Below are 18,429 nucleotides of genomic sequence, written 5' to 3' on the forward strand. Positions count from 1 at the left end.
GACTCAACTTCACGTTTTTCACTTCGGCAGAGATTTTGCTAAAATGCCGGGCCACCAAACTTTCTCTGATTCACTTCACGTGAGTTGAGATTTGACAAAAAACTGAACGTGTTTTCATTGTTACAAGGGGCCTTACTTTTGGTTCAAGCCCAGTATTCCGACGGTCCGATAGTCCGACGGGCCGGTAGTCCGACGGTCCGATAGTCCGACGGGCCGGTAGTCCGACGGTCCGATAGTCCGACGGTTCAATATTCCGACGGTCCGATAGTCCGACGGTTCAATATTCCGACGGTCCGATAGTCCGACATGTTGACCATCACCAAAAATGTTAATTAATAGAGTTAAAATGTATTCATGTCAGGCATTATTTTAAGAAAATTACCAGAAACCGCCAAAATCGACACGGACTGATTATAAATCAGACAATCAATTTCTGACCAAAATCATTCAAGTGTGAACTTACGGCGGCGTAGAAAGGCCATATATAAATATATTATTCGTTCGGACGAATTAGCTATTTGTTCGCACGAAATAGAAAATCGTTCGGACAAATTAGCAATTTGTTCGGACGAATTAGCTATTTGTTCGGACAAATTAGCCATTTGTTCCGACGAATTAGCTATTTGTTCGGACATATTAGTAATTCGTTCGGACAAATTAGTAATTCGTTCGGACGAATTACCGATTTGTTCGGACGAAATAGAAAATCGTTCGGACAAATTAGCCATTTGTTCGGACGAATTAGCTATTTGATCGGACATATTAGTAATTCGTTCGGACAAATTAGTAATTCGTTCGGACGAATTATGGATTTGTTCGGACGAAATAGACATTCGTTCGGACAAATTAGCCATTTGTTCGGACGAATTAGCTATTTGTTCGGACAAATTAGTAATTCGTTCGGACGAATTAGCTATTTGTTCGGACGAATTAGCAATTTGTTCAGACGAATTTGTTATTAGCTATAAGGCAACGCCAATGCCGTAGTCAAATACCGTAAAGTGTTGGTAGGAGAGCACAAAACTTAGATTGGGACACATGCTAAAATGGGATTCAATTCCAAAATTTTCCACATAAACGTCATGAAGATGGCGACGGTAACCTACATAATCACCCCCAACCCCTGAAATAACAAGCTAAAAATGGTAGGAATCCCTACACCTTGCTCAGTCTTAAAAGTTTGAAGTAGGTCTCAAGTCCCCCCCCCCCCCCCCCCCCCCCCCTCCACGGGCAAAAGTTTATTAAATGAAAATTTTCTGTATAACGGGGCATAACACAATCAATAAGGAAATCAATTTTTGTATGGAACGACAATAATGCAATTATGCGCCAATCAGAGCCTATCTAAGTTTTTCAACGGAAATCTGTATATATACGAATTTTATACCAATTTTATGGTATACCTTTCTTTATAGCAAATAACAATTTTTGAACAGAAATTTCTTGCACTAGAATTAAGGGGAGGATGTTATCAAACAACATTTGATATAAAGATGAGGATCTCGTTTGGGGTCCCAGAAGTGTAAGGAGGGGGCACATACATACTCTTGTCTCCACTCCCTACTTTTGAAAGTGTTAAGGGGACACGAACAGGCGCGTGGCATCGTTTTTGAAAGGGGGAAGCTGGGGGCCAGCCAGAAAGGATTAGTGGGAGGGGGGGGGGGGGGCAGCCGAACCAAAAAGAGTTTTAATATGTAAAAAAGAAGAAAAGAAATTTTTTTAAAAAGTGGGGAAGGGATCAGCCCCCCCCCCCCCTCTGTTGCTACGTCCCTGACGAGTATCCGCTGTCTGCCCTCCCTACAAGCCTATAGATATCTGTATATATGTATACCTACATGTATCTACACAGCTCTCTATAAAGACACGATGAAAATGTTCCTTAAATTCAGCATACATACATACAGACAGACAGACATACATACAGACACACACACAGCGAGTAGGAATGAATGAACCCACGGGTGATGGAGAAAGGAACGAAGCGTAATCAACCGTGGGCTCCCGACGATGCCGAAATATATACATGTAGATGTAGGTGGGTACCTGTAAAGTTCGAAACGAAACGAAAACCCATCGAAATGAAATGAAACAGATTGTATAACCGAACCCTTTTATTAGAAATGGTATCTTAGGCCCCTGTGAAAATTACCACATATAAATAAAATTCGCTTCCCCTTTGATATAGGCTTTCAGCTTGACTGATACACAGTTTTAAAAGCTGGAAAGGGGGGGGGGGGGGGGGAGGTGGTGAGTAAGCAAAATGTACATATCCGAAGTTGATTAAATAACATGTGCAATTAGTTTCAGATCAATAAATTTCAGAACGGAGAGTTACAGTCTCAGAGGTCTGGCGAAACACACTAAACAAGGGGTGGGGTCGCTGGCGTTGAATCCGCTTTTGGGTATAGATACATTGTTTTAAGAAACTTGTGTCTGAGAAATTTGAAAGCAGGAAGAGCTCTTAACCTTTTATTTTATCTCTAACTGCTGAGGTGCGAGTACTTTCAATAATGGAAAAAGTTAGATAGTATACCATATTATATGAAGGCAATTCGATCGGTAAAATATATATATGTGTGTTATTAAAAATTATCATTGATATGTAGTGAGTCTAAATATAACTCTATACATTTGTTTTGTTGCTAGGACGGGGAATTGAAAACGGGACGGAAAACAGAATTTTTTATGCAATAATATCAGGAGGAGGTCAGCATTTTGTAAACTCAAAAGGCTTATGAACAAGGGAAGCAGAAATTGCAAATACAAATACACAATATCCACATGTATACATAGATTTGACTTTAGAGCAAAAAATGCTGAAACGTGTATTTATGCCGAACTGTAACCCTCTGTTCTGAAATTTATGGATCCGAAACTAATTGCACAGGGTATTCAATCAACTTCGGATATGAACTTTGTGCTTACTCACCCTCTTCCAACTTTTAAAACTTTGTATCTGTCAAGCCGAAAGCTTACCACAATGGGGAGGCGAATTTTATTTATATGTGGTAACTTTAACAGGGGCTTAAGATACCATTTTTAATTATTATAATTAATAGAGTTCGGTTATACAATCTGTTTCGTCTCGTTTCGGTGGGTTACGTTTCGGTAGATTTCGCTTCGTTTCGCACTTTACAGGTACCCGATGTAGGTCGAACCCGTTCAAAGTTTTCCCACTATGTGATGTTTTGCTCTTGTGACGTAAAATATCGCTCTGGCACACGGCACTTAATCCTGTTTTCTGCTGCCTATTACATAGCGATCTCTTATATATGTGGCCACAAATTATCGGAGTTTCGGACTATCGGACTACCGTACCGTCGAACTAACAGAGTGTCGAACTATCGGACCGTCGGACTACCGGACCGTCGGACTATCGGGCCGTCGGACTATCGGACCGTCGGAGTACTGGGCGGTCACCCTTACTTTTCATTAAAATCCACTTTCACTTTGTTGTTTACATTAACTACAATGCTTTAGCATGTACTTTACATGTAACTTTCGCATGATTCAATACCGTCACCTTTAGAAGTCGTCTGCAGTACATGTATAATCCAATGAAAGGTGAAGATAACGAACAGTGATCAATCTCATAACTCCTATAAGCAATACAAAATAGATAACTGGGCAAACACGGACCCCTGGACACACCAGAGGTGGGATCAAGTGCCTAGGAGGAGTAAGCATCCCCTGTCGTCAGATTACGAAGTATCGCTGGAAATCGCAAACGAATCAACAATTTTTCAGTTATATGGTGGCGCCCAGGTTTTATTGATGGAAGAGATAACTCAGATACAATGTACCTGGGAAGAGACCACCGACCTTCCGAAGTAAACTGGGAAACTTTCTCACTTACCGGCGCGAGCGTGATTCGAACCCACGCCCCTCTATTGAGAAAAAGGCCGAATTGGACGGATCGAAAAGAAAATCCTTGTTGAGGAGGTACATTCTAGGGAGGGCATTCTGTTCGGTAAAGTTAAAGGTGGTTTTGGTGGGAAAACGGCAAAAGAAAATGCCTGGGCCGAGGTGGCCGCAGACGAAGTAGTCTGGCAGCCATTTTGTTGTGAGTAAATACACTTTTTATTTGAGATTGCTATTTACCAATCTCGGGATTTTCTGAGAAATCTCAAATATTTTGCAGTTGAGTTCAAAAATATTTTAATGGCACGCGCATTTGAGAAAATTCTCAAATGTAAGAAAAAACTCAAAAACATAACCGAGTTTGAGAAAATATTTATTTGGTGACACAGTTGGGTGAGAAAAACTCAAATTTTCGGAGAAATGAGATTGGAGAAAATTTCAGCGTTGGTGGCCCTGAAGCCAGATTTACAGCAACCCAGATAGACCATTTACATACTAAGAAGTGAAAATGTGAGAAAATACGATAAATATGATGATCTGATGCTGTTACTCTGTACAGAACTTAACAGTTCAAAAAGTAATTTCCCTGTCATCATTTGTTACATGGATAGTCTGGGGTCCCTGGCATATTGTTATTTACTAAATGTTTGAGGAGGAATTTCTTGGTGAGGTTGCTTATGATCCAATGGAAGAACAAACGCCAGAAAATCGATTAGCAATGTTTCAAACAGACTATATACAAGTTGGATGAAGACTCATATCATAAATGAACTTAGAAAATTTGAACCGAAAATCCATATGGAACTTGCAAAGGTCTGTTGCTTTCGGCATGGGTCTAAATGCTCCAGCAGTCACTCACATCATACATTTTAGGCCAACAACATCATTGGAGAAGTACATGCAGGAATATGGGAGGGCAGGACGAGGTGGACAGCAACGCTCTTCTTCAACAACAGCTGACATTCCTGCAAACCGGCCAGGGATGACTGATGAAATGAGGGATTACTTTAAAAGTGATGATTGATTATATCTTGTTTAACGTCCCGCTCGAGAATTTTTCACTCATATGGAGACGTCACCATTACCGGTGAAGGGCTGCAAAATTTAGGCCTATACTCGGCGCTTACGGCCATTGAGCAGGGAGGGGTCTTTTTCGTGCCACACCTGCTGTGACACGGGACCTCAGTTTATACGGGATCCGGGTTAGAATAGGTTCTAAGTTCCCCTTGCTTGTCGTAAGAGCCGACTGAATGGGGCGGTCCTTCGGATGAGACCATAAAAACCGAAGTCCCGTGTCACAGCAGGTGTGGCACGATAAAGACCCCTCCCTGCTCAAAGACCATGAGCGCCGAGCATAAGCCTAAATTTTGCCTCGACCTAGGAGGGGATGCGTACTCCTCCTAGGCACCCGATCCCATCTCTGGTATATCCAGGGGTCTGTGTTTGCCCAACTTTCTATTTTGTATCATGAGATTGATCACTTTTGTGAGATTGATCACTTCGAGACGTCTCCATATGAGTGAAATATTCTCGAGAGGGACGTTAAACAACATTCAATCAATCAATCAATCAATTGATCACTTCGTTATCTACACATCCTCTCCTTTTCTCTTGGCAAATCACGGGGAACACCCCCATCCCTGTATCCACATGATATAGTGAAATTGGGTATCTAAATTGTGAAAGGCGAATTGACAGGGGGCCAACTCCCTTTTCACCGGAAGTGGGAACGAATCTCTCTTAGCTCCGGGATTTGATAGGCAAGGTCGTGTGTCGGCTGCCCAGAGCATTTTTTGTCATTATCATTTCTTTCGTGTTTTATGATATGTTTGTTTATTCTTTAAGTGATCAGGCATTTTTAGTGTTGTTTTTCGGCCAGAGGATCACTTTATTGGCGTCGCCGGATCATAGTGGTGGGAGCCATTTTGAAATGTTAGTAATTTCTTGTTTAATTTTATTACTTTCTATGGTTAAATGTAATTGTTGTCACATTGGTTTGTTTATTCTGGTTTGTGGCTAAGCAGGAATTCTAATAGCATTGTAGTCTGCTATAGGTAGTCTCAGATGGATATGGAGCGCCAAATTATCATAAACTCAAATGATTAAAGATATCTTCAATTATTTGAAGATATCATCAATTCATTTGATGCGCGCAACAATTCAATTAAAGATCTCATCAAATAATGATATCTTCAATTCTGAATTATTGCGCGCATTAATTGAATTGATGATAGCATTAATTCTTCAGCTGAATTGATGCGCGCTTTAATTGAATTAATGATCTCTTCAAATGAATTAATGATATCAGCAATTGAATTGATGCGCGCTACAATTCAATTGAAAAGAGCAATAATTGATATAATGCGCGCATAAATTCATTTGATGAGAGCAATAATTGATTTAATGGGTGCATTAATTCAATTATTGCTCTCTTCAATTGAATTAATGATATCTTTAATTTATTTGAAGAGAGCAATAATTCTTTTAAAGAGAGCAACTATATAATTAAAGATATCTTCAATTCAACTTGAATTAATGATCTCTTTAATTGAATTGTTGGTCTCTTTAAACGAATTGATGCGCGCATTAATTCCTTATACAAAAGCATTGTAAATAATTAAAGATATCTTCAATTGAATTAAAGAGATCATCAAATTATTTATACCGAGGTCTAAATTAATTAATGAGAGCAATATTTCTACGAAATTGATGCTCTCATCAATTGAATCGAAGAGAGCAATAACTGAATTAATGCCCACATCAAATCTATTATTGCTTTCATTAATTCAATTGATGCGCGCATCAATTGAATTGAAGAGAGCAATAATTGAATTAATGCGCGCATTAAATCAATTATTGCTCTCATTAATTCAGTTACACCAATTCGCATTAATTCAATTGGGAATGCTTACTCCTAGGCACCTGATCCCACCTCTGGTGTGTCCAGGGGTCCGTGTTTGCCCAACTATCTATTTTGTATTGCTTGTAGGAGTTATGAGATTGATCACTGTTAGTTATCTTCACCTTGCATGAGAGCAATAATTCAATTGAAGTGCGCATTAATTCATTTGATGAGAGCAATAATGATTTAATGCGCGCATTAATTCAATTAAAGAGAGCAATAATTGAATTGATGGTATCTTCAAATAATTTGAAGATATCTTCAATTATTTGAGTTTATGTTAATTTAGCGCTCCATAGGGGCATCCCGGGCTACATGCAAGACAGTGGGGCAGGAAAGCTTGGCGGGTACCCAAGTAGGGGATGCGGGCTCGCCGGGTGGCACTGGCAGGGGTATTCCGGGGAGTGACGGGCACCCCAAGGATGGAATGCGGGGCCACAGGGGGGGGGGGGACTTGAAACAGACCAAAATTACCAGCTAGATGGTTCTGTTGTAGCTTCAGGGACAACCTGTCACAGAGACTGGAAGGTCGGCTCCTAATGCTAGAGACCCAACTAGGGACCATGAAAGAGGCTCAAGAGAATATTATCGCACAGAAAATTTCCATGCTCGAACAACTGTTACGAGCAGATGGGAATATGGGGCGCGACAGTTCAATATTAGTGGCTCAGCAGTTAGCGGGGGTCTTGGGAGTGTAAACTGTTCCCCAGGGGTGATTTAGGGGTTTCACCTTTAAATCCAGGTTGGGATAGCTTGTCCGTAGATCAAGTAGGGGGTTACCCTGAACCAACTCTGCCAGTTATATTGGACGAGCATGTTGGTTGCCCCAGCTTGGTGGGTGAGCCATGCCCTAGAGTCCTCAGCAGTAATGGGTTGGTACCTATGGGGAACACCTATTACGTTAGCAATACTAGTAGTGGTGGTAGTGATGACGAACCTCAGTCTCCCTATCATTTGCCTATCTGCACAAACGAGAGTTCCTCTGGGCCCCCATGTCACCAGTACATCTCTCAGGGTCAGTCAGGTGTTGGTGCATCACCGCTGGAGTTGGAGACGAGTGAGGTGCCCGTGGGGCATACGGGCACTGTAGACAGGGGGTGCATTTTGGTCATATTCCCCAGTCAGACCGGGGATTAAACAGAGCAGGTCAATGTCGAGATCTCCACTGGTTAGGCATGTCAGTAAAGAAGACTTGGGCTGCTGGTAGGGATGGTCCCAAGTTGTGTAGTCAGTGTGTGTGTTGGTCGGTCTCCAGGGACCGGGGCTCGAAATAGGTCGGAGCAAGTGCTCTGTAAACCCTTAGAGTATTTCGGTAGAGCAGGGTTAGAATTTAACAGTGTATGTCAGGAGGCAGTGAAACCGAGTATTTGTGTGTCGGTGGTGAGCAGTAGGGTTTTGTCGTCGACGGGTGTGGTTGTTCAGAGGGCCCGGAGTGAAGTAGGGGTCAGGGACACAGGGTAGGTACAGACAGGGTGCTGCCAGGTGCAGATGAGAAGTTGTGGTTGGCCGGAGGGCACTGAAACAGGTATTAGTCACCAGGGTGGTGGGCTGGAGAACACCGGGGATAGTGTCGGTTGCTATATGGCTTCTCGGGATAGCTCTTGGTGTTCTCTGGGTTTTGATGTTGACATGGCTGTTGATGCGTTCTGCGATGTGGATGATGATCCTTCCTCAGTATCCGAGGGTTGGGATGGTGACAATGGTTTTGTCACTGATGTCGAGATATGTGGAGTAGAGTCGGGGTGTCTGGTTGAGTCACGATCTGGAGCTCCGTCTGGTGTGATCAGCATCTCGTGTCTCTCACCTCATGATCAGTTGGGTTTGAGTGGTCGGACCAGTAGTGTTGGACAGCGGGATATTTTAGGTGGCATGGGCTCCGGTCTTTTATTCAGTTCATGGCCAGTTCTCGGATGCAGGGGGAGAGAGTGCAGTCGAGTGTCGTGTTAGCGAGTCTGGATTCTTCCAGGTTGGAATCGATGCATGCACAGAGGTTTGTGATGAGGACTGTGTTGGTATTCCATGCAAGAGGGAAAACATGCAGGCCTCAGTTGTAGTGCTGAGCGGCACAGTCTAATCATTACAAATGCCCCAGCCATGATTGAAGACGTTGCATATCGGTTCCCAAGGGAGTCTGTCCCTAAAGCACCTGGCAAATGTACCATTGTGTGTCTTATGGGGATTGTGTTGTGTCTGGGTCTCATGGAGATGACCCTGCGCATGCGGAATTTGTGGCTCTGTCCGGTTCGGCCTGGTGGAATGGTAGTGTTCCTTCTCGGACTGAGAGGCAACTTCTAAGCAATAACGGGATGGGTTTGTTGTTAGTGGCTTCGTAAGTTTCCATTGGTCGTGGTGTGATAGCTATGCATCCCATGTTCAACTGACAGTGAACCAGGGACAACCCAGGTTCGGTCAAGGGGGTTCGAAAGAAAGTAAATGAGTTATATGAAGGGTGTAAACTTCTCCATGCTCACAGGGCCCCGAAATGCGGGGACGGATAGCCTAGTCTGCAGTAACCAAGCTGTTGTTGGGCAGGGGCATTTCCTACTGGTGTTTCAGGATCTGCTGACCTGGAAGGTGAGATATGCCATGTCCAAGGTGATATCTGTCCTGTGACGTTTTCGTGTGGAGAAGCATATGACCGTGTGTGACTCTGTGATGTGACTTCCTGTTCGTGGATTTTCGGTGATGTGCTGTGTGACTATGACATTCTGTGTCTTGAACTGTTAAAATCAGTTAATTTTAGGGTAAAATTTATCCATGTCCATTATAGAATTATATTCATCTATGTAACGTTTTAATGTGCGGTTTTCCACTGGCCAGAGAGGGGTGTTGGGTAATCATTATTAGTTGTTCAAATGAATTTATCAGGGTAGGGTCTTTCTATTTCGGAATTGGGATATTCCTCCTCAAAATGGGGGGAGTGTAGTGGAATTGGGTATCTAAATAGTGATAGGGGCGAATTGCCAGGGGATCCACTTCCTTTTCACCGGAAACGGGAACGAATCTCTCTCTCTTAGCTCCGGAATTTGAATAGGCAGGTCGTGTGTCGGCTGCCCAGTCATTATCGTTGTGTTTCTTTCGTGTTTTACAATATATTCGTTTATTCTTTAAATAATCAGGTTTTTTAGTGTTGTATTACTAAAAATTAGATCACTTTAATATCTACAAGCGTATTTATATTGCAAAATACATGTTTAGTTTTGGGCTTGCTAAAAAAAATCTTATCAAAGAGTTTTAGTCCCATCCGACAATCGAAGAACCATTCCGTCACGAGGGTCGCATTCAAAGCGTTGAAAAACGCAGCATCTAATGGAGGGTTCAAACACGCTCAGATTTCAAATGTAAATTTTGCAAGTATGAGAGTTTAAGCAGTCCTCCCACAGGTCGCAGATACAAAATATTTGAATTTTTTCCTGCAAAACTAATAAATGCATTTATCCCATCAGTTGACCCTCAAGGTACATGTATGAACAAATCCAATGACTTCAATGAATGAATATGGCTAAACCTTTACTAGATTCTTAGCTCCATTTTTACTTGTTTGATCATGTCCGCAAAACCATAGCCGTATTTTCTATTTTGATTTTAGTCTGAAGCCCTGGCCTGGGGGTTATAAAACCTTTTTGAGCATGTTTTCATACTCAAACTCCGTGCTCTAAATCGTACTTATACTCAAAAGTGAAGGTTATAAAACTTTTATAAAATTATTCTCGTATTCAAATTGTGTACATGCTCAAGATTTTTCGAGTATGTTGGAAGCTTAGAGATGTACTCAAAACAAACATGGCTGAGAATGAGTACGGTAAAGTTTTATAACTCCCAGGCCTGTTTGCTGGTTTTGCCTGCCAATTTGCTGCAGGACTGCGGGCCAGCCTGGTTTTCCGACACGTTACATGCGCCATCTTAGAGGAATGGTTCATTAGTTTGGGTCGGACAGACCAAAGGACCAAAACTGTTGGATCAGTGCATTGGTTGTCATCGTACGTTAACAATTGAACATTTTTTTCCTTCTTGATAACGACCAGTCCAATTCTTTTCAAATTTGGTATGAAGCATCTTTGGGACAAGAGGGACATAAATTGTAAATTTCAGGACTCCAGTACCCCTTGGGCCTTAGGGGTGGGGTAAAAACTGCCCAAAATTGACCAATTTTCGAAAATCTTCTTTTCTATTAACCGCTCATGTTTAAGAAAAACTAAATGCATTAAGATGTAAAGCAGGAAGGTTTCTACCAAAATTGTAAATTTCATGATCCCCGGGGTAGGGGTTTTGACCCCAGGGTGGGTCAAAACTTAGTATATAGTATTTATGTGTAAGTTTGCCGATACTGTATAAAATCTAACAGGGGATGCTTACTCCTCCTGGGCACCTGGTCCCGCCTCTGGTGTATCCAGGGGTCCGTGTTTGCCCAACTATCTATTTTGTATTGCTTGTAGGAGTTATGAGATTGATCGCTGTTCGTTATCTTCACCTTGCATACTAAGGAATAGCAGAAAAAGATGTACAAAGAATGGTGAATTTCACAACCCAGGGTTTTGACTCTAGGATGGGTCCAAATTAGTCATATCTTTTAATGTTAAATTAATACATCTATTACATTATGTGAAGCCTTTCATCAGTGTATGCACTTCTGAGGGCATTGAAGTTGTAAGAACACATCTTGTTTTAAATACTTCTGCTGAATGTTAAAATTTAGCTTTGATATTAAGAAAAGGAATTTTTTTTTTATAGATTTCATAGCCCTTGGGAGTAGTGATAATTTTTCACTAGTACTCAGGTGACCGATAATGCCTGTGGGAGTAGTGATAATTTTTCACTAGTACTCAGGTGACCGATAAGGCCTGTGGGCCTCTTGTTTTTTCGATTCATCTTATTTTTCTTCCCTGGACACAATCAAACGGGGATATCTGAGGATTATTATTATTTTTTGGTTGTTGTGTTATCGTTTTAACTATGCAATTTATTGATAGTGAATCTCACTGGGTACGAGATGATTTTTGCACGGATTACCATCATTGATTAACACGTCATCCTTTAGAATTGCGTCATTCTTATTACTGTAGGTCTATCCATTGGACGAATACAAAGCAAGTCTAAAGCAATATACCGTACATGCAATTTGCAGTGTAAATACGTTTATAGATTTAATATTTTACTATCTTATTTTTTTCGTTTGTCTAGAGGAAAGGACAGGTCATCCCCGAAAATTGTCCGTGTCGTTGGTCACTTTAGTGTTTTGTGTGTGTTATTAAACGTCCACTATTCATAGAAAATTACATCGAGTTATCTTTCTTTATCCATAATGTTGCAAAGTCTAGCGTTTGCTATCCACCATGTTTGGGGGGGGGGGGGGGGGGGGGGGGAATCATGCATTAAACGCAGTAGTGTCTATATAAACGCACATCTATAAAAATCTAATAAAAATGGTGATTTAAGATTATTAGTCTTGAGAAAAAAATTTAATCGCAAAGTTTTGTCACTTTAACCGCTTTCACTACATGTCATTATCATCGTTAGAAATGTTATCCACTGCCATATTATTTTCTTGTTTTTCTACGCGCTACATTGTAATTACTCATTCAGCATTCTAATATATAGATAAGGCACGATGCTGTTTTTGGTTCAGTGTTAGACTCGTTGAATATTTAGCCATTCATAGAGGAGATCGAATACGATCCTTCATATAGCAACAATTCTTTGAAGTTTTGCTGACCTTGTGAATACCATCCCTGTCATCACTGTCACGCCACTTAGAACGTCGTTTGTGAGAACATACTCAGTATTTATTGGCAGTTGGTATGGATTATCTTTAGAGAATTTGAAGTAGAACGAACACTATGAATATCCAATATAAGAAATTTTGTATTTTTAAACTGCGAATTGATTTCAATAAACAATACTGCAAATAGATTTTGATGATAATGTTCATAAACGTATAATTAATTTCATCCAGTAATTGTGAAACTCTGTAAAATGACAATTATACTTAATGATTTATTGACGAATTCGTCATTTATGACCATACATTGTTTGACTGGTAAGACACATATAGGTTCAGAAAATACTTTATTTAAAATTAAATTTATTGGGCTTTTTTTTTTAAGTTTAAAGAACCGTTTATCAATTACCTGTTCTTCGTAAAAGACGGACAACAAACTTCAGATTAGTAAACATAAGGGTCAGCTCCTGAGATAATTGACGTAATATCATTGACCACAGGTGTACTTTTCAAATGCAATTTTGAAGGACATGCCCAGTCACGAAAATATATATGAGCTGCAGTGAGTTATACTTGACTTTTTTGCACTTAAAAACTACTTTTGAATTGCTTGCATTAATTAATTCTTCCTGTTAGTTCATTATATTGAATAAATATCTTTTACAATACAGATATGTTTAATATTTGTACATTGAAAATAAATCATGATTTCTTTGAAAAAATATAGAAATTAAGCTTTAAAAAAGGTCTAAAAATATTGCTCGTTTAAAAAATTACTTGCTTCAAAATTTAAATTCAAGAAGGAACATAAAAAAGTGGGGATCATAAATCAAATTATTCAAAAGTATGTTCATGCCAAGTTTCAGGAGGAGTAAACTTTGTTTAAAGAAAATTATAAGCTTATATAGGTTAAATGAAAGGTGAAGATAACGAACAGTGATCAATCTCATACATCCCATAAGCAATACAAAATAGATAGTTGGGCAAACACGGACCCCTGGACACACCAGAGGTGGGATCAGGTGCCTAGGAGGAGTAAGCACCCCTGTCGACTGGTCGCACTCGCCGTAAGCCCTATATCTTCATCAGGTAAACGGAGTTATCCGTAGTCAAAATCAGTGTGCCGTGAACGATCTAACAATCGGCATGAAACATGTCAGACAGCATTTGATCCAATGATAGGTTGTATTGGCAAACTAGATCCCCTTCAAATGTCTAATTTATGACGTATATTGACAATCTGCCTTTTTCTGGATGAATGTGAAAATTGTGTATGAATTGTACAAAACGAACTCTACAAACCGATCTGGAAAGTCTAAAACTGTAATGTTCAACTTCCTGTAAGGAGGATATGTAGATCATGCATGATCAGCGCTGGAGATTGACCGCCTTTATACTTCATTAAACTGAATGACATAGTCACGTTTATAAATGATTTAATTTATTTCTCCCTTGGAGTCCATTTTCTTTCACTTTAATCGATGCATTGCAGAGCTCATCAAAGGGCCAACTTTAGGTGAACTTCAAACGCATTATCCGATAAAACACGTAGACAATGCCACAGACTTCATGATAAATGGTCCCCAAAGCCTGCTTCCCGTTTCCCCTTAATTCATTTTTTTATTTGTACGGTCATTATTTTGAAAAGTGCAGTTTGGAATATTTCTAATCTGTGTTTTCAGTTAGAGACTGATGTCTCTTATTATTGAGAATTTCCGGCAAGAATCAATTCCTTCTCGGGTTGATTCAGAGGAATAAGCTCGAGGCCAGTTTCTTTTGTTTTAATGAGGTCTCTAACTGCCTTCATTACGAAGGAATCTTTTGTTTGAATAATCATCAGTGATGTGTGATGGTTTACGTTTGTCAGTATTGAAGTTCTATTATGGAAAGTGGCAACAAATGCTTCTGCAATCCACTATGAAGTAGGAAAGCTGATAGTTATGGTTTTCTTACCTTTTCAATTTGTGTATGCTTTGATGTTTTCTTTATTTTTTCGCTAATTTGTTTTATTACCCGTGCATTTAGGGAAGGCAATGAGAACGAATTCGTTTTTATTATTCTCTGATATAATAAATTTTAGTGGGTGATTATTTTTGCCAGATCATTTTGCATGTATGCATTGTCATTCGAAGACCTCTGGAATTTCAATACACAGCAAAATAAAGCCACACAAATGAGGGACACACATTCAATCGTTAAATTGAATATTGATATTATCTTACAACTAATTAATACCTTATAGGAATGAAATATGAATTTCTTACCTTGGTCTTTGAACACAAAATCAATAGGAGTCCTCTTCAATTCAATGAAAGTTATTGTTTGAAATTACATTGCAAAAGCTTTAGGACTTTCAAAGATAGAGTCTGAAAACGAACCTGTGACAGACAGAATTACAGACAAACTGACAGACGAACAAACAAACGCACTGACGGACAGCCCAAATTAATATCCCACGCTTTTCGCTAAAAGCGGAGTACAAAAAACCACAGAAGTAGTAGCATAATTTAAAAAAATCACAACGCTCAATTAGTTTCATCTACTGATAAAAAAGAAAAGAAAGAAACGCATAGAAGCAATTTTGCACTGTATCTTTTCAAATATTTTTTTCATATATTTCTAGGGGTCTAGAATGAATGGCATGATTACTCCTTGTACATAATTATGTAATTACATCTAAGGCTATTGTTTACTAGATAGATATTCTATATAATTTGAAGACAACAAAACGTGTTTACATAAAATCCTAAAATCAGTCTCTAACTCTCGATTGTTGTAAGTTGCTAATGCACCAGTAGTCTATCAAATGCACGGGTTCCAGTGAAAGTCCAGCATTAGCCAAAATACTTTGGTTGCCAAATCTGGAGTTTTCATCTATTATACCAGTAAAGGGCCTCCGTGGTCGAGTGGTTATAGCATCGCGCTCAAAATCACACGGCATCTCACCTCTGGTCGGCATGGGTTCGAATCCCGCTCGCGCCAGTAAGTGAGAAAGTTTCACAGTTTACTTTCGGAAGGTCGGTGGTCTCTTACCTGGTACATTGTATCTGGTTTCTCTCTTCCATCAATAAAAACTGGGCGCCACCAGATAACTGAAAAATTGTTGAGTGTGGCGGAAAACAGCAAAAGAAACATTCTACCAGTAATGCCCTGTAAATTTGTGGCAAAAAAAGGGGGGGGGAGACTCAAAATCCGCCACTGGGTTCTCGATATTTGATTGTGTTGTCTTTAAATATAAACGTTTTTTGAGAAATGCGGCGTCGGAATGAAGCTCAACGCAATAACGGAATTGGACGACTGGAAGCAGGTTTCAATGTTGCACAAAAAACCCATATCTCGCCTTTGGAGCAAACAAAACAATAGCATGGTTCATAGAGCAGGTAAATTATGTGTGACGTCAGCAGCACAGAGTCAATATATGCCATTTCTGGGATTTGCAGAATATCAGATAAGATTGTTTGCATTTTACTACGGGATGCTGGGATTAGAGCGCGCAGACCTGTTCATGACATTGTTCCGAGTCCGCAACAACGCCGGAACCGACTTCAATGATCTCAGACTCATAGGCAACGCTGGCGGACAGTTTGGTTCAGCGATGAATCTCAATTTTTACTGCAGAGGCCTGATGGAAAACACATTTTGTATAAGTACCAAAATGAACGTTTTGTGCTAAATTGCATTAAGGCCGATTTGTAGAGGGTAACGTTATGATGTGGGCAGCAATATCCTATACAGGCAAGCATTGGCATTACAACCTATGATTGGATCAAATGCTGTCTGACGTGTTTCATACCGATTGTTAGGCCGTTCTTGGCACACTGATTTTGACTATGGATAACTCCGTTTATCTATCAAGATATAGGGCTTACAGCGAGTGTGACCAGTCGACAGGGGATGCTTACTCCTCCCAAGCATCTGATCCCACCTCTGGTATATCCAGGGGTCCGTGTTTGTCCAAACTTTCAATTTTGTATTGTTTATTGGAGTTATGAGATTGATCGCTGTTCGTTATCTTTCAAGTCTAATGGCGGATGTCTGGCGAGGAAACTTATTTATATTAAACGTTTACGGTTTGACCCGTCGCAGGAACCAACAATCGAACCTGTATCTACCGAAAATGTGCCCAGTGTTTGTTTATCCGACATATTGGACACTTCAGCATTTAGATGACATTTTTACAAAACCAACTCGATGATAATTCTACAGAAGGTATTCCTTCATATGTTTCATTTATCCGGACGATTTCGATTGGAACCAAAGTATCCGGATTAAGATAGCTTTCCTCTGTATCAATTTTTCTGTTTTTAATATGTATCATCTAAGGCGCTTCAAGCCCATTTAATTCATATAAAAAAAATTGCTTTTGATGATGCAAATACCGGAATTGCCCACATCTATGGTACATATACTAATATATTGATTTTTTCAGGCTTCACAAAGATTACTTTATTACACTCAACTTGAAGATGGTTCTTTGGGGTTAGTAAACTTTCGAATTCATTAATCATATTCAAAGAAATTTGCTAAAATTTCTAATACCGTTTATATGTATTGTATTTGTATGCTTAGAGTAAGTAAATGATTATCAGAATACCTGTAATCTGTCCCAGTGTTTTTAGTCTTTCGCCAGCGTATCCTGCGATGTGGGCACCCAAACTATGACCGATGATGTGAAAGTCAGCCAGTGAAGGCCCCACGGTAGACAACTCCTGGATCAGTTTAGCAATATAGGCTCCAACTACGCGAGTATTGGCTGTAGCCTGGGTGTAAGGAATCCCTGCACCGTGACCCCAGTCAACGATAATTACGTTCAGATCTTCCTGCGAGTTGAAAGTAAGTACTCTAAGTACACATGCTAGAGATTCAATGCATATAAACACAATATCTTCTTTTATCTTGACTACTGTTTAGATATAGACTTATACCCCAATTACATTTCCATAGAGCCTCGTATTAATTTGTAATATCTACCTACTACAACTCCTTATAATTTTAGGAAATCTTGGGTGCAGTACAACTTTGCGACAAACACATAGGCAGGGGGAGACTGTGTGTTACCCCTTAAATTTATCTCCAGCATAATTGCAAATTGTCAGAGTTTTAGCAGCATCTACACTGCAGAATAATCCTGCGGCTGCCGTATGAAATACATCCCTCACCTCTGCGATTGACATCAATCACAAGGTTGCCTTAAGCTTAACTCTGAAATACCAAGAGGTCCAGTCTAAGATGCGGGCGATAGTGTCATAAAAGAATCTTATATACACACGGTATTCCCACTGGCAAAGAAAATAGTGGTAGGATTACTTTAATATCGTATTGGACTCGCGGGGTTTAAGGGGACTGATTCACGACTCGCGGGGTTTAAGGACACTGCTTGCAAATAGTGCGGATTCCGCTCAACTAAAGCAGCCAACTTTCCTGTTTGAAAAAAAAAGGCGGGGGGGGGGGGGGGTAAGTCGTCCGCACGACTGCTACTGGCGCAGAGGGGAGAAGTATGGGTCAGAGGTCTGTGGTCTAGCGATGTTGAATACGAGGTGTCTATCAACTTCTGGCCAGTAAAAAGTTCTAGATACACTGTGGTACCTTCTTTGTCGTAAAATCTGGACCAGTGCGTGCACCATTCCGTCAAGAATTTTTCATTCGAATTGAGATGTCACCAGCTGTAGGTGAAGTGCCACAAATTTAGACCTATGCGTAGCGCTCAGGGCCGTAGCATTGATGATTTTTTAACGTGCCAACGCCTGTCGCAACACGGGACCTCCGTATTTTAGGTCATATCCGAAAGATTCTAAATCCCGGGCATTTTGCGAAGAAGCAATCACTACCTATGTGTACGCCTAGGGTTTGACGCCCCAATGCTCGAACTCACGACCTCCCGGTTACGAAGCAAACACTCTACCACTGAGCTATTATGAATGCGGTGTATTGTAGAGAAAAACTGCAT

At 40.3% G+C, this 18,429-nt stretch overlaps 1 protein-coding gene across 1 annotated transcript in view; it reads right to left on the reverse strand.

Annotated features, from left to right (window-relative positions):
- Positions 1-18,429, reverse strand: part of LOC125669848 (pancreatic triacylglycerol lipase-like) — a 56,229-nt gene that overhangs the window by 6,951 nt on the left and 30,849 nt on the right. Inside the window, exon 4 of the mRNA XM_048904668.2 lies at positions 17,077-17,302. Within this exon, the coding sequence (XP_048760625.1) occupies positions 17,077-17,302 (226 nt within the window). The remainder of the gene's footprint in view (positions 1-17,076; positions 17,303-18,429) is intronic.

Source organism: Ostrea edulis, chromosome 4, assembly GCF_947568905.1.
Source record: "Ostrea edulis chromosome 4, xbOstEdul1.1, whole genome shotgun sequence".
NCBI classification, from domain to species: Eukaryota; Metazoa; Mollusca; class Bivalvia; order Ostreida; family Ostreidae; genus Ostrea; species Ostrea edulis.